Genomic DNA, 22,530 nt, shown 5'->3' with positions numbered 1-22,530 from the left:
ATCAATCATCAATCTCGGTTATCATTTATAATTTTCTACAAATTATATTAGTTACATCATTTATTCTATACATAGTTATATTATTATTTTGTATAATATGCATTATGATTCTTATATTAATCATAAAAATAATCATGAATAAGATAATAGATAAATAGAAAAATCAAATCGAAAGTTATCGTTTTCTTTTCTTACAGCAAGAGCAGCACGGTCAAGTTATTCTTTTTAAAATTATGGCTGTAGTGAACTTACAGTCTGTTAATAGTGACGATAATCATGAAAATCAACTGAATACTGCAGTAGGTACACGGTAGAAAAATGATGAATGAACAAAAATTCACATTCCCATTTCTTATTCTAAACAAACTGCAAATCGCGGATGTCGCATATAGACTATACACGCGCAGTTCGTTGAACAGAGGATCTTCGGAGCATATCCGTGGAGATCGAGTTAAAATTTGAAGCACAATAGTCAAAATCTGCTTTTCTGTTTCGAAAAATCATGGCGAGGGGTTGTGGGCAAATGCCTTTACCACACAATGTTTGCTTTATTTTCTTGAGAAACCAGGGCTAGTCTGTAAATTCTTTACTATCGCGAGAAGCGTTTCACATCTTGTAGCATAAAACCATCATTATACGTAACGGTGGTAAGGGTGCGCAACTCCGGCACATGACCAATAAGTCGATTTCATACGTCACAATTCTCGGGATTTTCAACGGGTTTCCCTATGATTCGGTATTAGGTAGACCTGTGTTTGGCTGGCTATATCTCAGCTTCTAGTGGGTCAATCTCCTTGATTCGTATTTAGAACATCAGTCAACACCTCAAGATAACTAATAAAGCATAATAATATTATGCTTTCTCTATTCTTTAATATTACACACAATGAGACATATCACTAGTAAGTGGGGTTTATAAATAATTCAGTATATAATTATTTCTAGGGATTTATAATGCCTGACTATTTCAAAAACTACAAACATAGTTTATGTATGGAGTTAAATTAGCTTAGATTTTAGACAAGTGAGTCCTATTCTTCTTGCTGTCATTTGTTCGTGAAAGTATGCAATTGGCTGGTTCTTGTATTTAAACTAAAGGTTTACCATTGTAGGCAAATACATAAATTGTATGTTTTTTGTGAAAAGATTTTGTTACTGTCTTAGTAGTAGTAGATGGAGTCATCTTTACCAACAACACATGATAGGACAACTCCTACAATACACTAAATCGAATTCACGGACCACAAAGTGTTTCTAATGTAAACAATTAAACAGAGGTTCAAAAAGAGCATCTAGTTTATGCAGTTGTTTATGTAGACAAATCTACTACACGAGAACTTATATCGTTATAAACTTATATCTGTTATACTTATGATATCAGAATCTAAGATCCTTGAACCGGCACTCCATACTAAACAGTTGTATGTGAGTTGGGAGTACTAAATTATTACCTATAATAGTAGATATAGCGTATATTATATATATTTTATATGATTAGTATTATATCATAATATTATATCACAAGTATAGTTGTAGAATCGAATTGATGGTCTTTTGAAAAAAATCAACATTGGTGACAATTTCTAGTGATTCAACACTGTCCTATGCCTTCACTAGAGCTCACTATTGAAAAGTATATACGCAGTGACATGATGTGGAGTAGTCAGGTGTTATGTCACTATTTTGTGCTGTTAATGGTACACTCTACATTTAGCATATACCATTTGCAGATTAGGAGGCCAAATCCATACTATAGCGATATCAAGATATTTGATGCACAAGAGAGTGTTGAGTGTGTCTTGGTGATAGACAATCGCAGGTAAATATGTTGTTTGTTTTATTTCATTGAAAATAATGACATGGCAGCGAGAAACAAAAAACAAATTGTGCAATGAGGACCCAGATGTTCATTAGAATAGCTAGTAATGGCGCTGGGCTCTGGTTACCAGTTAGTTGATTTATTTAGATGGTAAAAAAGTACACAATCAATATTCGAGTGAATCAAGGTTGTGTTGCTTGAGACCTGATTTGAAGCGATTGCAATATTTGAATATTGCAATCGCTTCAAAAATCAATAAAATGTGTTGAATCAATGAAATGCTATGTTTTCACCTTACGGTTACTTGGACTCCTTCACTCAACAGAATCTTCCTATGTGAGTGGCTCTAGTCCAGCTGCCAGGTGGCGCTTTTCTCGTTGTTTGTTCTGTTTTCTGTGCTCTGTAAAAAGCATAGATATAGTAAACCCTTACTATATCTATGGTTTACTATATCTATGGTCGATGGTTTACTATATCTATGGTTTATGGTTTACTGTATCTATGGTTTATGGTTTACTATATCTATGGTAAAAAGTATCATAGGCTGTATATGCGGTGATGTTCCTCATTAATGTACTTAATACACAAAATCTTGTTTCTAGAATCTGTTAGGTTTAAACAAAGCAATGCTTCTTTTCGCACTTGTTTGATTATTAATATGAAAACTCAGGGATGTGCTTTGGGATTGGTTTTCTAGAACATTCTTTAGGGCTTATTTTTATTGTTCATCATTCCTTATTGTCTACTGCCTTCAGTGTATAAATTTTGTTCCATATCTGAGGGGCAAGAGGTTGGTATGCTGTTCAAAAATTCCTGCCAGTGTTTGTAGTCGATCTTGTGTTGTCAATATCAGAAAGTTTGCATACGCATCATTTTGCCACTTACTCTGATGCCAAGGCAAGCCTTCTTGATCATTGATATACATGTAAATTGCTACATGGTGTTTATATTAAGATAAGTAGTATACTTACCAGTCTCATGTGCTGTGAGAGATCATCATGAGTAATCAGTATATGCCTAATTATCCCATGAAGTGGTAAGGTGACTAAATGGGGTAGTGGTAGCATGCTTGCTTTTTAATCCGATGCCTGGGGTTTCATTCTTGTGTGAGGCGATCTTTTTCATAATGCTTTTAGTGTGGTGTCGGATAGACAAATATTATTATAGTGAAGATTGTGTAAAAACATGGTTAAACATCATCATAGTTATCACTGCTCATGTAGCATGATCACTACTAGCGGTTAGAGGATCACACTAGGAGTCAGTTAGATAAGTTATTCTGATGAATCTCTATGAGTTGTTCAAAATGCTTGACTGATGATTTGTGTGACTACTATGTGATGAAAGTGACATTTAATATTCATACAAATTTAATTATTAAATCTCTCAAGGTACTAAACACCATTTATTATATCAATATTTACAAAGTTTGCTACTAATAATGCATGGCTTTACTGTGTAGTATTTTCACAAATGGTTTGCCATCGGTCGACTTTTTTTCTAATTGTAGGCTTGCTGCAGGACTTGTATCTGGAAAAGTGGTTGTTTAGGATGTTCTGGTATGTAATTGCATTACGGCTGACATCTTGTATGTTTACAGTTAAGAAAGCCTTAGTTATGGGTAATTTGAACATACCATATGTGAACATTGTAGGCTGGAAGGGAGTTAGCCATCCTCTACAACCATCAAGTTTCTATAAGTTTATTAAAATAGATTCATTTCCCTGGGCAGTGCACCAAACTGATCAGCATTGATAAAGATGGTCTCATTACCATATCCTTTATTTACCTCTAACTTATGTTTTACTTTTGTTGACCATATTTCCTTTTAAATACCCTCCCTTTTCTTTAAATATCCTCCCTTCTCTTTAAATATCCTCCCTTCCCTTTAAATACCCTTCCTTCGCTTTAAATACCCTTCCTTTCCTTTAAATACCCTCCCTTCCCTTTAAATACCCTCCCTTCTCTTTAAATACCCTCCCTTCCCTTTAAATACCCTTCCTTCCCTTTAAATACCCTCCCTTCTCTTTAAATACTATCCCTTCCGTTTAAATACCCTTCCTTCCCTTTAAATATCCTCCCTTCCCTTTAAATACCCTTCCTTCCCTTTAAATACCCTCCCTTGCCTTTAAATACTTTCCCTTACCTTTACATACCCTTCCTTCTCTTTAAATACCCTCCCTTCCCTTTAAATATCCTCCCTTGCCTTTAAATACCTTTCCTTCCCTTTAAATACCCTCCCTTCTCTTTAAATACCATCCCTTCTGTTTAAATACCCTTCCTTCCCTTTAAATATCCTCCCTTCCCTTTAAATACCCTTCCTTCCCTTTAAATACCCTCCCTTCCCTTTAAATACTTTCCCTTACCTTTAAATACCCTTCCTTCTCTTTAAATACCCTCCCTTCCCTTTAAATATCCTCCCTTGCCTTTAAATACCCTTCCTTCCCTTTAAATATCCTCCCTTCTCTTTAAATATCCTCCCTTCTCTTTAAATACTTTCCCTTACCTTTAAATACCCTTCCTTCTCTTTAAATACCCTCCCTTCCCTTTAAATATCCTCCCTTGCCTTTAAATACCCTCCCTTCCCTTTAAATACCCTTCCTTCCCTTTAAATATCCTCCCTTCCCTTTAAATACCCTTCCTTCTCTTTAAATACCCTTCCTTCCCTTTAAATACCCTTCCTTCCCTTTAAATACCCTTCCTTCCCTTTAAATACCCTTCCTTACCTTTAAATCCCTTTCCTTACCTTTAAATACCCTTCCTTCCCTTTAAATACCCTTCCTTCCCTTTAAATACCCTCCCTTCTCTTTAAGTACCATTCCTTTCCTTTAAATACCCTTCCTTCCCTTTAAATGCCCTCCCTTTCCTTTAAATACCCTTCCTTCCCTATAAATACCCTTCGTTCTCTTTAAATACCCTCCCTTCTCTTTAAATACCCTCCCTTCCCTTTAAATACCCTTCCTTCTCTTTAAATACCCTCCCTTCCCTTTAAATACCCTCCTTTTCCTTTAAATACCCTCCCTCCCTTTAAATACCATCCCTTCCCTTTAAATACCATCCCTTCCCTTTAAATACCCTCCCTTTAAATACCCTCCCTTTCCTTTAAATACCATCATTTCTTTTTAAATACTTTCCCTTCCCTTTAAATGCCCTCCCCTTTAAATACCCTCCCTTTAAATACCATCCTTTCTTTTTAAATACCTTCTTTTCCCTTTATATACTTTCCCTTCCTTTTAAATACCCTCCCTTCCCTTTAAATACCCTTCCTTCTCTTTAAATACCTTCCCTTTTCTTTAAATACCCTCCCTTCCAATACCCTTCCTTCCCTTTAAATACCCTTTCTTACCTTTAAATACCCTCCCTTCCCTTTAAATACCCTCCCTTCAAATACCCTCCCTTTAAATATCCCTCCCTTCCCTTTAAATACCCTCCCTTCTCTTTAAATACCCTTCCTTCCCTTTAAATACCCTTCCTTCCCTTTAAATACCTTTCCTTCCCTTGAAATACCCTTCCTTCTCTTTTAATACCCTCCCTTTAAGTACCATCCTTTCCCTTTAAATACCCTCCCTTCTTTTTAAATACCTTCCTTTCCTTTTGAATACCCTTTACCTTTAAATCATTTCGTTTTAATTACCTTCCCTTCCCTTTAAATACCCTCCCTTCTCTTTAAATACCATCCCTTCTGTTTAAATACCCTTCCTTCCCTTTAAATATCCTCCCTTCCTTCCCTTTAAATACCCTCCCTTCCCTTTAAATACTTTCCCTTACCTTTAAATACCCTTCCTTCTCTATAAATACCCTCCCTTCCCTTTAAATATCCTCCCTTGCCTTTAAATATCCTCTCTTGCCTTTAAAGAATAAAGAAAGCATAATATTATTATGCTTTATTATTTATCTTGAGGTGTGGAATGGTGTTTTAAAAAAAGAATCAAGGAGATTGACCAACCAGAAGCTGAGATATAGCCAGCCAAACATAGGTCTACCAAAAAACATAAGTGTTTTGGTAATCCTCATATTAGCATAAAAATATGACGTATGAAATCGACTTGTGTGCCATTGGTCAATCAAGCCAACTAATGCGCGCTCCTATAACAATCACGACGGTTTAATTGGTTTAATCGTAGAAAGAATAGACTAATCAAATTGGGCCTAACAATCATTGCTCCAAAAATTCCGAACCAGTCCCTCTGACGTGTAGATTAGTTTTAGCATGAAATAATTACACGCATCTATGATCAGTTCAGTAAGTAATATATTAAATGATAAGATATGAACTTCAGCATAAGTATCTGCATAGTATTTTCTTCAATCAATCATCAATCGCGATTATCATTTGGAATTTTCTACAAATTATATTAATTACATCGTTAATTCTATACAAAGGTATATTATTATTTTGTATAATATGCATTATGATTATATTAATTAATCATAAAAAACAATTATAGATAACATAGACAGAAGAATCAAATCAAAAGTTGTTTTCTTTTCTTACGACAAGAGCAGCACGGTCAAGTTATTCTTTTCAAAAATATGGCTGTAGTGAACTTACAGTTTAATTAACAGTGACAATAATCCTAAAAATCAACTAAATGCTGCAGTAGGTACAAAGATGAAGAAGGAACAAAGATTTACACCCGCGTGTCTTATTCGACTGGTAAACAAACTGCGAATAGCGGATATTGTAAATTATAGACCGGCATAGGCTATACACGCGCCGTTTGTTCAACAGACGATCTTCGGTGCATATAGAGTTGAAGTTTGAGGCACAATAATCAAAATATCCTCTTCTGTTTTGACAAATCATGGCAGGGGGTTGTGGGCAGTTGCCTTAACCACACAATGTTTGCTTGATTTTTTTGAGAAACCAAAGCTTGTCTGTAAATTATTTACTACCGCGAGAAGCGTTTCGCATCTCACAGCCTAAAACAATCAGTATACGCAATGGAGGTAAGGGTGCGCAACTCCGGCACATATCCAATAAGTCGATTTTATACGTCACAACTTTTGGGGTTTTCGAGGGGTTTTTCCTCCGATTCGTTTTTAGGTAGACCTATGTTTGGCTGGCTATATCTCAGCTTCTGGTTGGTCAATCTCCTTGATTCTTTTTTTAAAACACCAGTCAACACCTCAAGATAAATAATAAAGCATAATAATATTATGCTTTCTCTATTCTTTAAATACCCTTCCTTCCCTTTAAATATCCTCCCTTCTCTTTAAATATCCTCCCTTCCCTTTAAATACTTTCCCTTACCTTTAAATACCCTTCCTTCTCTTTAAATACCCTCCCTTCCCTTTAAATATCCTCCCTTGCCTTTAAATACCCTCCCTTCCCTTTAAATACCCTTCCTTCCCTTTAAATACCCTTCCTTCTCTTTAAATACCCTTCCTTCTCTTTAAATACCCTTCCTTCCCTTTAAATACCCTTCCTTCCCTTTAAATACCCTTCCTTCCCTTTAAATACCCTTCCTTACCTTTAAATCCCTTTCCTTACCTTTAAATACCCTTCCTTCCCTTTAAATACCCTTCCTTCCCTTTAAATACCCTCTCTTCTCTTTAAGTACCATTCCTTTCCTTTAAATACCCTTCCTTCCCTTTAAATGCCCTCCCTTCCCTTTAAATACCCTTCCTTCCCTATAAATACCCTTCGTTCTCTTTAAATACCCTCCCTTCTCTTTAAATACCCTCCCTTCCCTTTAAATACCCTTCCTTCTCTTTAAATACCCTCCCTTCCCTTTAAATACCCTCCTTTTCCTTTAAATACCCTCCCTCCCTTTAAATACCATCCCTTCCCTTTAAATACCATCCCTTCCCTTTAAATACCCTCCCTTTAAATACCCTTCCTTTAAATACCCTTCCTTCCCTTTAAATACCCTTCCTTCTCTTTAAATACCATCCCTTCCCTTTAAATACCCTCCCTTCAAATACCCTCCCTTTAAATACCCTCCCTTCCCTTTAAATACCATCCCTTCCCTTTAAATACCATCCCTTCCCTTTAAATACACTCCCATTAAATACCCTCCCCTCCCTTTTAATACCTTTCCTTTAAATATCCTCCCTTCCCGTTAAATATCTTCCCTTTAAATACCATCCTTTCCCTTTAAATACCTTTCCTTTAAATACCCTCCCTTTAAATACCCTCCCTCCCTTTAAATACCATCCCTTCCCTTTAAATACCCTCCCTTTTAATACCCTCCCTTCCCTTTAAATACCATCCTTTCTTTTTAAATACTTTCCCTTCCCTTTAAATACCCTCCCCTTTAAATACCCTCCCTCCCTTTAAATACCATCCTTTCTTTTTAAATACCTTCTTTTCCCTTTATATACTTTCCCTTCCTTTTAAATACCCTCCCTTCCCTTTAAATACCCTCTCTTTTTAAAGACTCTTTCCTCCCTTTAAATATCCTCCCTTCTATTTAAATACTTCCCCTTCCCTTTTAATACCTTCCCTTTAAATACCATCCCTTCCCTTTAAGTACACTCCCGTTAAATACCCTCCCCTTCCTTTAAATACCTTTCCTTTAAATAACCTCCCTTCCCGTTAAATATCTTCCCTTTAAATACCATCCTTTCCCTTTAAATACCCTCCCTTTAAATACCCTCTCTCCCTTTAAATACTATCCCTTCCCTTTAAATACCATCCCTTCCCTTTAAATACCATCCCTTCCCTTTAAATACCCTCTCTTTAAATACCATTCCTTCCCTTTAAATACTATCCTTTCTTTTTAAATACCTTATTTTCCTTTTATATACTTTCCCTTCCTTTTAAATACCTTCCTTCCCTTTAAATACACTCTCTTTTTAAAGACTCTCTCCTCCCTTTAAATACCCTCCCTTCTATTTAAATACCATCCTTTCTTTTTAAATACTTCCCCTTCCCTTTAAATACCTTCCCTTTAAATACCTTCCCTTTAAATACCATCCCTTCCCTTTAAATACACTCCCGTTAAATACCCTCCCCTCCCTTTAAATACCTTTCCTTTAAATATCCCCCTTCCCGTTAAATATCTTCCCTTTAAATACCATCCTTTCCCTTTAAATACCTTCCCTTTAAATACCCTCCCTTTAAATACCCTCTCTCCTTTTTAAATACCATCCCTTCCCTTTAAATACCATCCCTTTATTTTTAATACCATCCTTTCCCTCTAAATAACTTCTCTTTAAATACCATCCCTTCTTTTTAAATACCCTCCCTTCCCTCTAAATACTCTCCTTTTCCTTTAAATACCCTCCCTTCCCTTTAAATACCATCCCTTTCCTTTAAATACCCTTCCTTTAAATACCATTCCTTCCCTTTAAATACCATCCTTTCCCTTTAAATACCCTCTCTTCTCTTTAAATACTCTCCCTCCCTCTAAATACCCTCCCTCCCCTTAAATACACACCCTTCGTTTTAAATACCTTCCCTTTGAATACCCTCCCTTCCCTTTACCCTTTTATTCTTTGTGACATCACCTTTACTCTTGTATTCTCTGTGGCATCACCTTTAGCCTTGTAATCTCTGTGGCATCACCTTAACCTTTGTATTCTCTGTGGCATCACCTTTACCCTGGTATTCTCTGTAGCATTACCTTTAGCCTTTTATTCTCTGTGGCATCACCTTTACCCTTGTATCCTCTGTGGCATCACCTTTACCCTTGTATTCTCTGTGGCATCACCTTTAGTAATCAACATCAACAATATTGGTTTGAAAATAGAAAATATTCGTCTAATACTCATGACATTATAACTTTCTGTATCCTTTGCAGTGGGATTTTCGTAATCTTTCTGTTTGTTGCTACTTATTTGCTGTTAGGTGAACATTTCTTAACCACCACTACACATCTGGGACTTGGAAAGTAGAGAGATGCTGAAGTGTTTCATGCTGAGTTAAGATATATCTGTGAGGTTAGTGCATGGCATCTTTTAAATGATGGCTTGTGTTTGTCAAACAGGGCTAGCTTATTGCACTTACATTTGCCTCTACTTGGCGCTTTTAAGCTTTCAGTTATTGTCCTTATTGGATTCATGATTATCTAATAATTGACATGATATATTTATTTGATTTCTTTCAGCGAAATAAATCTCTAAAGTTACTCGGCCAATTTTTATATCAAAACTAACTTTTTTATGCAGGTGATATTTAGTTTGCGCGATCAGCAGCCATTACCTTTTGCAAATACAAAACATAGCATAGCCATTTTTAGGTTTTTCCAGCTTGTTTAGCGACAGCTATTAGCAATAATTTTTAGATTTTTTAAATAAAGTAAAGATGTATGTTTATATGTTAAGACAAAAAAATTTCGAGTTCTTAAACAAACTAAATTTTGCATGAATCTAGAAAACAAAGTAATTATACAGCCAGACTTTAAAAGTTCTGTCCGGTACCGTTAATATAATAATCACTCGAGAGTATCTCCTCGCAATACCCTGAGTTTTACCTGACAATACCTTGAGTGTTGCCTGGTGATGCTTTGAGTGTTACCTAGTGATACCTTGAGTTTTACATGACCATACCTTGAGTGTTCCCTGACGATACGTGGGTGATACCTCAAGTGTCTTCTGTTCATGTTTTAAGTGTCTGCCGGCTGTGTCCTGGGTATCTTCTGATATTATCTTTGTTTGATCTTTGACAGGCTGAGATTAAATGAAGGTATTGAAATGTTTATTTGTGGTCTGCTCCCATCCCAATGCTACCCACAAGGTCTGTGCATACTATCACTCAATTCAACTATTAGCTATGCAACGATGGGCTGCTATGGCATCATTTTGCCATTTTGTCATTCAATTCACGATTTGCCATGTGATTAAACGCAACGATGTGCTGTTATGGGATCATTTTGCCATGAATGGCCAACGTAATCGTTGCTAGCGACGATGCGATGGACTTTCAACATGTTGAACTTTGACACCGATGATCGCAACTGTTAGCACCTTGATTGTTTGTTTGTTGACTCATCGGATCCGATTGCAACAGTTGTGAAGATTGGTGTCAATTCATATTCCCATGCATGGTGAAGAACTACGCTGGTGATGAATTACATAATCAGATAATTAAAAAGATGAAAAAGGGCCCCCTCCTGATATCAGGAATGCAATTTCACAACTTCTATTGGTTGTTGGTTAGCGGTCACCTACAGCTAATTGCTCTAGTGTGTGGGTACAACTTATCGTTGATATTACAACAGCTAATCATTGCAGTCCATCATGTGGCTAAACATTGATTTGAGTGATAGTGTGCATGGGTCTTTAGAGTCCCTGTTCAACTTCTAACTATTACTTAGTTTATAGATACATTTACTTTGAAAGCTCCTTTGTATTTCATCTGCACTTGTATTGACACAGTAATAAGTACACAGTGTACAGTAATCCCTCCTGCTTCGCAAGAATAAGTTACTGACCCACGCGTGAAATCGAAATTTCCATGAAATAGAAAATTGATTCTTTTTGAAGTACCAACCATAGTTATAATACTCTGGAACATAAACAGCTTTCTGAACTTTTGAAATCACTATATGTGTAACTTTTTACCTGTGGCATACATCTATAGTATGTTATATGTAGTAAAAAAATTCTCTAGTGACAAATGAGAACGCAACTTCGAAATATGACTAGAGTGAAAGTCAAAGAAATTAAGTGAATGCTAAAAGATCTTGAGCCAATTAGCATTCGATAGCGAAATGATGAAAATGGCTTTTACAAAATTATCTGTAAAATTATGAGATTGTCAAATCTCATTGAATAGTTGAATTCGATTTCAGCTGTTACGAGAAGGGATTTTATTTTTATTGCTGACATCAACCAGCTCATTGCTGTGGCATTGTACGCCATTTTCCTTTACGCCATTTTCCTCATTACAGTGTATGTGTATACAAATCAAGTTCACGGAAAAACAATGATTCAGCAAAGCCGCCAAAGATGAAGCCATAAAGTAGGATAGATTACTTACTGTACGTCTGTCCTGATTGTCATTCACAGACTTATATTTTGTTCATGCTACAAATTCATATGTCTAAGACAGTCTTCCACACTTTCTGATTCCTTTGCAAATCGGTTTATCTTGGTGTTATTATTAATTCATCTCTTACTTTTCTATGAACTATTTTGTGGTACTCCTTGCCCCAAGGACATTCTGAGGCAGTAGTAACTTTAGTTGAATCATCATATATATTACAGGCTGATGTTGCAAATACCTTGTCTAGAGTTTCCTGATGTTATAACTCTATTGTTTGGGCACTCAAAGCTGCAGCTTTGCCAGATGAGTTCCCACCAGCTTCAAGAGCCCTTCTCGACTCAAGATATTGGTAGAACTAATGCTAAAGGTTAGCTCAAACCATTTTACCCACTGCTGAATTATAAATGAAGTTACAAGTTGTATGATTTTTATTCTTGTCTAGCTTCTAGTCATTTTAACAGAACTTTTGGCTTGCACAGCCTGACATAAAGGACCGCAGCATTCTAGAATATTCTAGAAGATGAATATAAGACCACGCTATTGGATATCACTCAATATCCTCTATTTGAACGACACCTCTATTTGACCGCCACTAAAGAAGAAAGGTTTCAAAGTGTTGTTTGTGCTTTATAGAAGAAAAAGTGAACAGAAGTAATATAGACGCAGGTTGACTAAAATACTATTTATTGATGATCTTTCATGGTACGCTAGACTGCCGGGGTAATTATCATCATGATTCAGGCAAACTAAACAATCAAAACTAAAAGGAACTAATGAAATCAGAAGTACCACTTTATCACTAGTGGTACTTGTCAGTACCACTATATCATTGATGCAATCAGTGATGAGCTGGTACATCTCAGTACCACATCATCACTGGTACAATCAGTGATGAAGCGGTATATCTCAGTACCAGTGGTAAACCAGTGGTACACTCAAGGACTGAGTGCATTATAATTCATTGTCAAGTTGTTCTATATACATTGCCAGAACCGCTGCTTTCTCTACCTCTGCTAGCCGTATTTGTTCGAAGGTTAACCGAAGTTGTTACTCTCTGCATTGTGCAGTCTTAGTCGCAACCATTCTTGAACTGTAAACTTTCCGTATGCATTCCAATGCTGTAGGAAGCACACGTGTGTTGTGTGTGATGAATATTGTGTCATATTCTGCTATCACTAATGAGTGGTTTTCCATTATATACAGATGATGTTGTGAAGCTTCTGGAATCTTCTGAACATCTTGTGTGCATCTCTGGCCATGCTGTAGGTGAGTACCATATGATTTGTTATGCACTGTGTTACCAGCATTACCGGTTGACCGCCTCCAAATGTTGCCATCTGGGTGGCAGATGGCTTAAAACATTTCATACTTCCTTTTGCCTTTATATTCCCTGTTTCTACTTTCTATCTAAAAGTTTTTTTAAAAAGGTAATACGATGTAAGGGCGCGACGTTATGATAATGAGTCCAAGGTCAAGTATTTATGATATTGAGTTTAAATTCAAGGCTTTAGGATAATGAGTCTTAGGTCCACTCTTTATGATAATGAGTTTAAGGTCAAGTCTTTATGATAATGAGTCTAAAGTCAAGTCTTTATGATAATGAGTCAAAGGTCAAGTCTTTATGATAATGAGTCTGAGGTCAAGTCTATGATAATGAGTCTAAGGTCAAGTCTTTATCATAATGAGTCTAAGGTCAAGTCTTTATCATAATGAGTCTAAGGTCAAGTCTTTATGATAATGAGTCTAAAGTCAAGTCTTTATGATAATGAGTCAAAGGTCAAGTCTTTATGATAATGAGTCTGAGGTCAAGTCTATGATAATGAGTCTATGGTCAAGTCTTTATCATAATGAGTCTAAGGTCAAGTCTTTATCATAATGAGTCTAAGGTCAAGTCTTTATCATAATGAGTCTGAGGTGAAATCTTTATGATATTTAATCTAAGATCAAGCCTTTATGATAGTTAGTCAAATGTCAAGTCTTTATGATAATGAGTAAGGTCCAGTCTTTAGGATAATGAGTCTAAGGTCAAGTCTTTATCATAATGAGTCTGAGGTCAAGTCTTTATGATAATGAGTCTAAGGTCAAGTTTTTATGATAATAAGTCTAAGGTCAAGACTTTATCAAAATGATTCTAAAGTCAAGTCTTTATGATAATGAGTCAAAGGTCAAGTCTTTATGATAATGAGTCTGAGGTCAAGTCTATGATAATGAGTCTAAGGTCAAGTCTTTATCATAATGAGTCTAAGGTCAAGTCTTTATCATAATGAGTCTGAGGTCAAATCTTTATGATATTTAGTCAAATATCAAGTCTTCATGATAATGAGTCATACGTCAAGTCTTTATGATAATGAGTCTTACGTCAAGTCTTTATGATAATGAGTCAAAGGTCAAGTCTTTATGATAATAAGTCTAAGGTCAAGACTTTATCAAAATGAGTCTAAGGTCAAGTCTTTATGATAATGAGTCTAAGGTCAAGTTTTTATGATAATTAGGGTAAGGTCAAGTCTTTATGATAATGAGTCTAAGGTCAAGTCTTTATCATAATGAGTCTAAGGTCAAGTCTTTATGATAATGAGTCTAAGGTCGAGTATATGATATTGAGTCTAAGGTGAAGTCTTTATGATATTGAGTCTAAGGTCAAGTCTTTATTTTAATGAGTTTAAGCTCAAGTCTTTATCATAATAAGTTTGAGGTCAAGTCTTCATCATATTGGATCGTTATCACTTAACACTAACTACTCTCTTTTCTCTTATGAATATATTATCATACATCAACAAGAATTAGTTCATTGTAGAAACTCACTTGGTTCCTAGTCGACTTTAACTTTTATCATTATTCATTTCTTTTTGATAAAAACAGTGAAAGAATTGTGATGCGCAGCTTTTAAATGAATTTTCTAAATATAAGGTACTAATAAGGTGCTGATTGCGCTCATTTTATATACAGTAGTAGTTCATTTATCATGCTCTGGTTGGTCAAATGCATCCGCTTGTTTTTGCCCTTGTTTTCTGCAGCAAATACTTTATGATAATTTATTAATCACAAGCGATTGATTCCTTGTACATTAGGTGGAGCTCTGTGTTTCTATGAGATGGATTATATACTTATAATAGTAGGTGGTGCACTCAGTGTTTCTATGAGATGGAATATATACTTATAACATTAGGTGGTGCTCTCAGTGTTTCTATCAGATGGATTATATACTTATAACAGTAGGTGGTGCTCTCAGTGTTTCTATGAGATGGATTATATACTTATAACAGTAGGTGATGCTCTCAGTGTTTCTATGAGATGGATTATATACTTATAACATTAGGTGGTGCTCTCAGTGTTTCTATGAGATGGATTATATACTTATAACATTAGGTGGTGCTCTCAGTGTTTCTATGATATAGATTATATACTTATAACAGTAGGTGGCGCTCTCAGTGTTTCTATCAGATGGATTATATACTTATAACATTAAGTGGTGCTGTCAGTGTTTCTATCAGATGGATTATATAATTATAACAGTATGTGGGGCTCTCAGTGTTTCTATGAGATGGATTATATACTTATAACAGTAGGTGGTGCTCTCAGTGTTTCTATGAGATGGAATATATACTTATAACATTAGGTGGTGCTCTCAGTGTTTCTATCAGATGGATTATATACTTATAACAGTAGGTGGTGCTCTCAGTGTTTCTATGAGATGGATTATATACTTATAACAGTAGGTGGTGCTCTCAGTGTTTCTATGAGATGGATTATATACTTATAACATTAGGTGGTGCTCTCAGCGTTTCTATGAGATGGATTATATACTTATAACATTAGGTGGTGCTCTCAGTGTTTCTATCGAATGGATTATATACTTATAACGGTAGGTGGTGCTCTCAGTGTGTCTATGAGATGGATTATATAATTATAACAGTATGTGGGGCTCTCAGTGTTTCTATGAGATGGATTATATACTTATAACAGTAGGTGGTGCTCTCAGTGTTTCTATGAGATGGATTATATACTTATAACATTAGGTGGTGCTCTCAGCGTTTCTATGAGATGGATTATATACTTATAACATTAGGTGGTGCTCTCAGTGTTTCTATGTGATGGATTATATACTTATAACATTAGGTGGTGCTCTCAGTGTTTCTATGAGATGCATTATATACTTATAACAATAGGTGGTGTTGTCAGTGTTTCTATGATATGGATTATATACTTATAACAGTAGGTGGTGCTGTCAGTGTTTCTATGAGATGGATTATATACTTATAACATTAGGTGGTGCTCTCAGTGTTTCTATGAGATGGATTATATACTTATAACATTAGGTGGTGCTCTCAGTGTTTCTATCGGATGGATTATATACTTATAACGGTAGGTGGTGCTCTCAGTGTGTCTATGAGATGGATTATATAATTATAACAGTAGCTGGGGCTCTCAGTGTTTCTATGAGATGGATTATATACTTATAACAGTAGGTGGAGCTCTCAGTGTTTCTATGAGATGGATTATATACTTATAACAGTCGGTGGTGCTCTCAGTGTGTCTATGAGATGGATTATATAATTATAACAGTAGGTGGGGCTCTCAGTGTTTCTATGAAATGGATTATATACTTATAACAGTAGGTGGTGTTCTCAGTGTTCCTATGAGATGAATCATGTACTTATAACAGTAGGTGGTGCTCTCAGTGTTTCTATCAGATGGATTATATACTTATAACCGTAGGTGGTGCTCTCAGTGTTTCTATAAGTCAGATTATATACTTACAACAGTAGGTGGAGCTCTCAGTGTTTCTATGAGATGGATTATATACTTATAACAGTCGGTGGTGCTCTCAGTGTTTCTATCAGATGGATTATATACTTATAACGGTAGGTGGTGCTCTCAGTGTGTCTATGAGATGGATTATATAATTATAACAGTATGTGGGGCTCTCAGTGTTCCTATGATATGGATTATATACTTATAACAATAGGTGGTGCTCTCAGTGTTTCTATGAGATGGATTATATACTTATAACATTATGTGGTGCTCTCAGTGTTTCTATGAGGTGGATTACATACTTATAACATTAGGTGGTGCTCTCAGTGTTTCTATGAGATGGATTATATACTTATAACAGTAGGTGGTGCTCTCAGTGATTCTATGATATGGATTATATACTTATAACAGTAGGTGGTGCTCTCAGCGTTTCTATGAGATGGATTATATACTTATAACAATAGGTGGTGTTGTCAGTGTTTCTATGAGATGGATTATATACTTATAGCAGTAGGCGGTGTTGTCAGTGTTTCTATGAGATGGATTATATACTTATAACAGTAGGTGGTGCTCTCAGTGTTTCTATGAGATGGATTATATACTTATAACAGTAGGTGGTGTTCTCAGTGTTTCTATGAGATGGATTATATACTTATAACAGTAAGTGGTGCTGTCAGTGTTTCTATGAGATGGATTATATACTTATAACAGTAGGTGGTGCTCTCAGTGTTTCTAAGAGATAGATTATATACATATAACAGTAGGTGGTGCTCTCAGTGTTTCTATGAGATGGATTATATACTTATAACATTAGGTGGTGCTCTCAGTGTTTTTATGAGATGGATTGTATACTTATAACAGTAGGTGGAGCTCTCAGTGTCTCTATGAGATGGATTATATACTTATAACAGTAGGTGGTGCTCTCAGTGTTTCTATCAGATGGATTATATACTTATAACAGTAGGTGGTGCTCTCAGTGTTTATATGAGATGGATTATATACTTATAACATTAGGTGGTGCTCTCAGTGTTTCTATGAGATGGATTATATACTTATAACAGTAGGTGGAGCTCTCAGTGTTTCTATGAGATGGATTATATACTTATAACAGTAGGTGGTGCCGTCAGTATTTCTATGAGATGGATTATATACTTATAACATTAGGTGGTGCTCTCAGTCTTTCTATGAGATGGATTATATACTTATAACATTAGGTGGTGCTCTCAGTGTTTCTATGATATAGATTATATACTTATAACAGTAGGTGGCGCTCTCAGTTTTTCTATCAGATGGATTATATACTTATAACATTAGGTGGTGCTGTCAGTGTTTCTATCGGATGGATTATATACTTATAACAGTAGGTGATGCTCTCAGTGTTTCTATCAGATGGATTATATACTTATAACGGTAGGTGGTGCTCTCATTGTGTCTATGAGATGGATTATATAATTATAACAGTATGTGGGGCTCTCAGTGTTTCTATGAGATGGATTATATACTTATAACAGTAGGTGGTGCTCTCAGTGTTTCTATGAGATGGATTATATACTTATAACAGTAGGTGGTGCTGTCAGTGTTTCTATGAGATGGATTGTATACTTATAACATTAGGTGGTGCTCTCAGCGTTTCTATGAGATGGATTATATACTTATAACATTAGGTGGTGCTCTCAGTGTTTCTATGATATGGATTATATACTTATAACATTAGGTGGTGCTCTCAGTGTTTCTATGATATGGATTATATACTTATAACATTAGGTGGTGCTCTCAGTGTTTCTATGAGATGCATTATATACTTATAACAATAGGTGGTGTTGTCAGTGTTTCTATGAGATGGATTATATACTTATAACAGTAGGTGGTGCTTTCAGTGTTTCTATGAGATGGATTATATACTTATAACATTAGGTGGTGCTCTCAGTGTTTCTATGAGATGGATTATATACTTATAACATTAGGTGGTGCTCTCAGCGTTTCTATGAGATGGATTATATACTTATAACATTAGGTGGTGCTCTCAGTGTTTCTATGAGATGCATTATATACTTATAACAATAGGTGGTGTTGTCAGTGTTTCTATGATATGGATTATATACTTATAACAGTAGGTGGCGCTGTCAGTGTTTCTATGAGATGGATTATATACTTATAACATTAGGTGGTGCTCTCAGTGTTTCTATGAGATGGATTATATACTTATAACATTAGGTGGTGCTCTCAGTGTTTCTATGATATGGATTATATACCTATAACAGTACGTGGCGCTCTCAGTGTTTCTATCAGATGGATTATATACTTATAACAGTAGGTGATGCTCTCAGTGTTTCTATCGGATGGATTATATACTTATAACGGTAGGTGGTGCTCTCAGTGTGTCTATGAGATGGATTATATAATTATAACAGTATGTGGGGCTCTCAGTGTTTCTATGAGATGGATTATATACTTATAACAGTAGGTGGTGCTCTCAGTGTTTCTATGAGATGGATTATATACTTATAACATTAGGTGGTGCTCTCAGTGTTTCTATGAGATGGATTATATACTTATAACATTAGGTGGTGCTCTCAGTGTTTCTATGAGATGCATTATATACTTATAAAAATAGGTGGTGTTGTCAGTGTTTCTATGATATGGATTATATACTTATAACAGTAGGTGGTGCTGTCAGTGTTTCTATGAGATGGATTATATACTTATAACATTAGGTGGTGCTCTCAGTGTTTCTATGAGATGGATTATATACTTATAACATTAGGTGGTGCTCTCAGTGTTTCTATGATATAGATTATATACTTATAACATTAGGTGGCGCTCTCAGTGTTTCTATCAGATGGATTATATACTTATAACATTAAGTGGTGCTGTCAGTGTTTCTATCAGATGGATTATATAATTATAACAGTATGTGGGGCTCTCAGTGTTTCTATGAGATGGATTATATACTTATAACAGTAGGTGGTGCTCTCAGTGTTTCTATGAGATGGATTATATACTTATAACATTAGGTGGTGCTCTCAGCGTTTCTATGAGATGGATTATATACTTATAACATTAGGTGGTGCTCTCAGTGTTTCTATCGAATGGATTATATACTTATAACGGTAGGTGGTGCTCTCAGTGTGTCTATGAGATGGATTATATAATTATAACAGTATGTGGGGCTCTCAGTGTTTCTATGAGATGGATTATATACTTATAACAGTAGGTGGTGCTCTCAGTGTTTCTATGAGATGGATTATATACTTATAACATTAGGTGGTGCTCTCAGCGTTTCTATGAGATGGATTATATACTTATAACATTAGGTGGTGCTCTCAGTGTTTCTATGTGATGGATTATATACTTATAACATTAGGTGGTGCTCTCAGTGTTTCTATGAGATGCATTATATACTTATAACAATAGGTGGTGTTGTCAGTGTTTCTATGATATGGATTATATACTTATAACAGTAGGTGGTGCTGTCAGTGTTTCTATGAGATGGATTATATACTTATAACATTAGGTGGTGCTCTCAGTGTTTCTATGAGATGGATTATATACTTATAACATTAGGTGGTGCTCTCAGTGTTTCTATCGGATGGATTATATACTTATAACGGTAGGTGGTGCTCTCAGTGTGTCTATGAGATGGATTATATAATTATAACAGTAGCTGGGGCTCTCAGTGTTTCTATGAGATGGATTATATACTTATAACAGTCGGTGGTGCTCTCAGTGTGTCTATGAGATGGATTATATAATTATAACAGTAGGTGGGGCTCTCAGTGTTTCTATGAAATGGATTATATACTTATAACAGTAGGTGGTGTTCTCAGTGTTCCTATGAGATGAATCATGTACTTATAACAGTAGGTGGTGCTCTCAGTGTTTCTATCAGATGGATTATATACTTATAACCGTAGGTGGTGCTCTCAGTGTTTCTATAAGTCAGATTATATACTTACAACAGTAGGTGGAGCTCTCAGTGTTTCTATGAGATGGATTATATACTTATAACAGTCGGTGGTGCTCTCAGTGTTCCTATGATATGGATTATATACTTATAACAATAGGTGGTGCTCTCAGTGTTTCTATGAGATGGATTATATACTTATAACATTATGTGGTGCTCTCAGTGTTTCTACGAGGTGGATTACATACTTATAACATTAGGTGGTGCTCTCAGTGTTTCTATGAGATGGATTATATACTTATAACAGTAGGTGGTGCTCTCAGTGATTATATGATATGGATTATATACTTATAACAGTAGGTGGTGCTCTCAGTGTTTCTATGAGATGGATTATATACTTATAGCAGTAGGCGGTGTTGTCAGTGTTTCTATGAGATGGATTATATACTTATAACAGTAGGTGGTGCTCTCAGTGTTTCTATGAGATGGATTATATACTTATAACAGTAGGTGGTGTTCTCAGTGTTTCTATGAGATGGATTATATACTTATAACAGTAAGTGGTGCTGTCAGTGTTTCTATGAGATGGATTATATACTTATAACAGTAGGTGGTGCTCTCAGTGTTTCTAAGAGATAGATTATATACATATAACAGTAGGTGGTGCTCTCAGTGTTTCTATGAGATGGATTATATACTTATAACATTAGGTGGTGCTCTCAGTGTTTTTATGAGATGGATTGTATACTTATAACAGTAGGTGGAGCTCTCAGTGTCTCTATGAGATGGATTATATACTTATAACAGTAGGTGGTGCTCTCAGTGTTTCTATCAGATGGATTATATACTTATAACAGTAGGTGGTGCTCTCAGTGTTTATATGAGATGGATTATATACTTATAACATTAGGTTGTGCTCTCAGTGTTTCTATGAGATGGATTATATACTTATAACAGTAGGTGGAGCTCTCAGTGTTTCTATGAGATGGATTATATACTTATAACAGTAGGTGGTGCCGTCAGTGTTTCTATGAGATGGATTATATACTTATAACATTAGGTGGTGCTCTCAGTCTTTCTATGAGATGGATTATATACTTATAACATTAGGTGGTGCTCTCAGTGTTTCTATGATATAGATTATATACTTATAACAGTAGGTGGCGCTCTCAGTTTTTCTATCAGATGGATTATATACTTATAACATTAGGTGGTGCTGTCAGTGTTTCTATCAGATGGATTATATACTTATAACAGTAGGTGATGCTCTCAGTGTTTCTATCAGATGGATTATATACTTATAACGGTAGGTGGTGCTCTCATTGTGTCTATGAGATGGATTATATAATTATAACAGTATGTGGGGCTCTCAGTGTTTCTATGAGATGGATTATATACTTATAACAGTAGGTGGTGCTCTCAGTGTTTCTATGAGATGGATTATATACTTATAACAGTAGGTGGTGCTGTCAGTGTTTCTATGAGATGGATTATATACTTATAACATTAGGTGGTGCTCTCAGCGTTTCTATGAGATGGATTATATACTTATAACATTAGGTGGTGCTCTCAGTGTTTCTATGATATGGATTATATACTTATAACATTAGGTGGTGCTCTCAGTGTTTCTATGATATGGATTATATACTTATAACATTAGGTGGTGCTCTCAGTGTTTCTATGAGATGCATTATATACTTATAACAATAGGTGGTGTTGTCAGTGTTTCTATGAGATGGATTATATACTTATAACAGTAGGTGGTGCTCTCAGTGTTTCTATGAGATGGATTATATACTTATAACATTAGGTGGTGCTCTCAGTGTTTCTATGATATGGATTATATACTTATAACATTAGGTGGTGCTCTCAGCGTTTCTATGAGATGCATTATATACTTATAACAATAGGTGGTGTTGTCAGCGTTTCTATGAGATGGATTATATACTTATAACAGTAGGTGGTGCTCTCAGTGTTTATATGAGATGGATTATATACTTATAACATTAGGTGGTGCTCTCAGTGTTTCTATGAGATGGATTATATACTTATAACAGTAGGTGGTGCTCTCAGTGTTTATATGAGATGGATTATATACTTATAACATTAGGTGGTGCTCTC

At 35.5% G+C, this 22,530-nt stretch overlaps 1 protein-coding gene across 1 annotated transcript in view; it reads left to right on the top strand.

Moving 5' to 3' along the window:
* LOC137390437 (uncharacterized) overlaps positions 1–22,530 on the top strand; it is a 250,386-nt gene that overhangs the window by 16,235 nt on the left and 211,621 nt on the right. Inside the window, exon 4 of the mRNA XM_068076770.1 lies at positions 1,731–1,819. Within this exon, the coding sequence (XP_067932871.1) occupies positions 1,731–1,819 (89 nt within the window). The remainder of the gene's footprint in view (positions 1–1,730; positions 1,820–22,530) is intronic.

This window comes from Watersipora subatra, chromosome 3 (genome assembly GCF_963576615.1).
Source record: "Watersipora subatra chromosome 3, tzWatSuba1.1, whole genome shotgun sequence".
Lineage (NCBI taxonomy): Eukaryota > Metazoa > Bryozoa > Gymnolaemata > Cheilostomatida > Watersiporidae > Watersipora > Watersipora subatra.
Note: the sequence above shows the minus strand (reverse complement) of the source record. Positions and strands in the feature narration are given on the sequence as shown.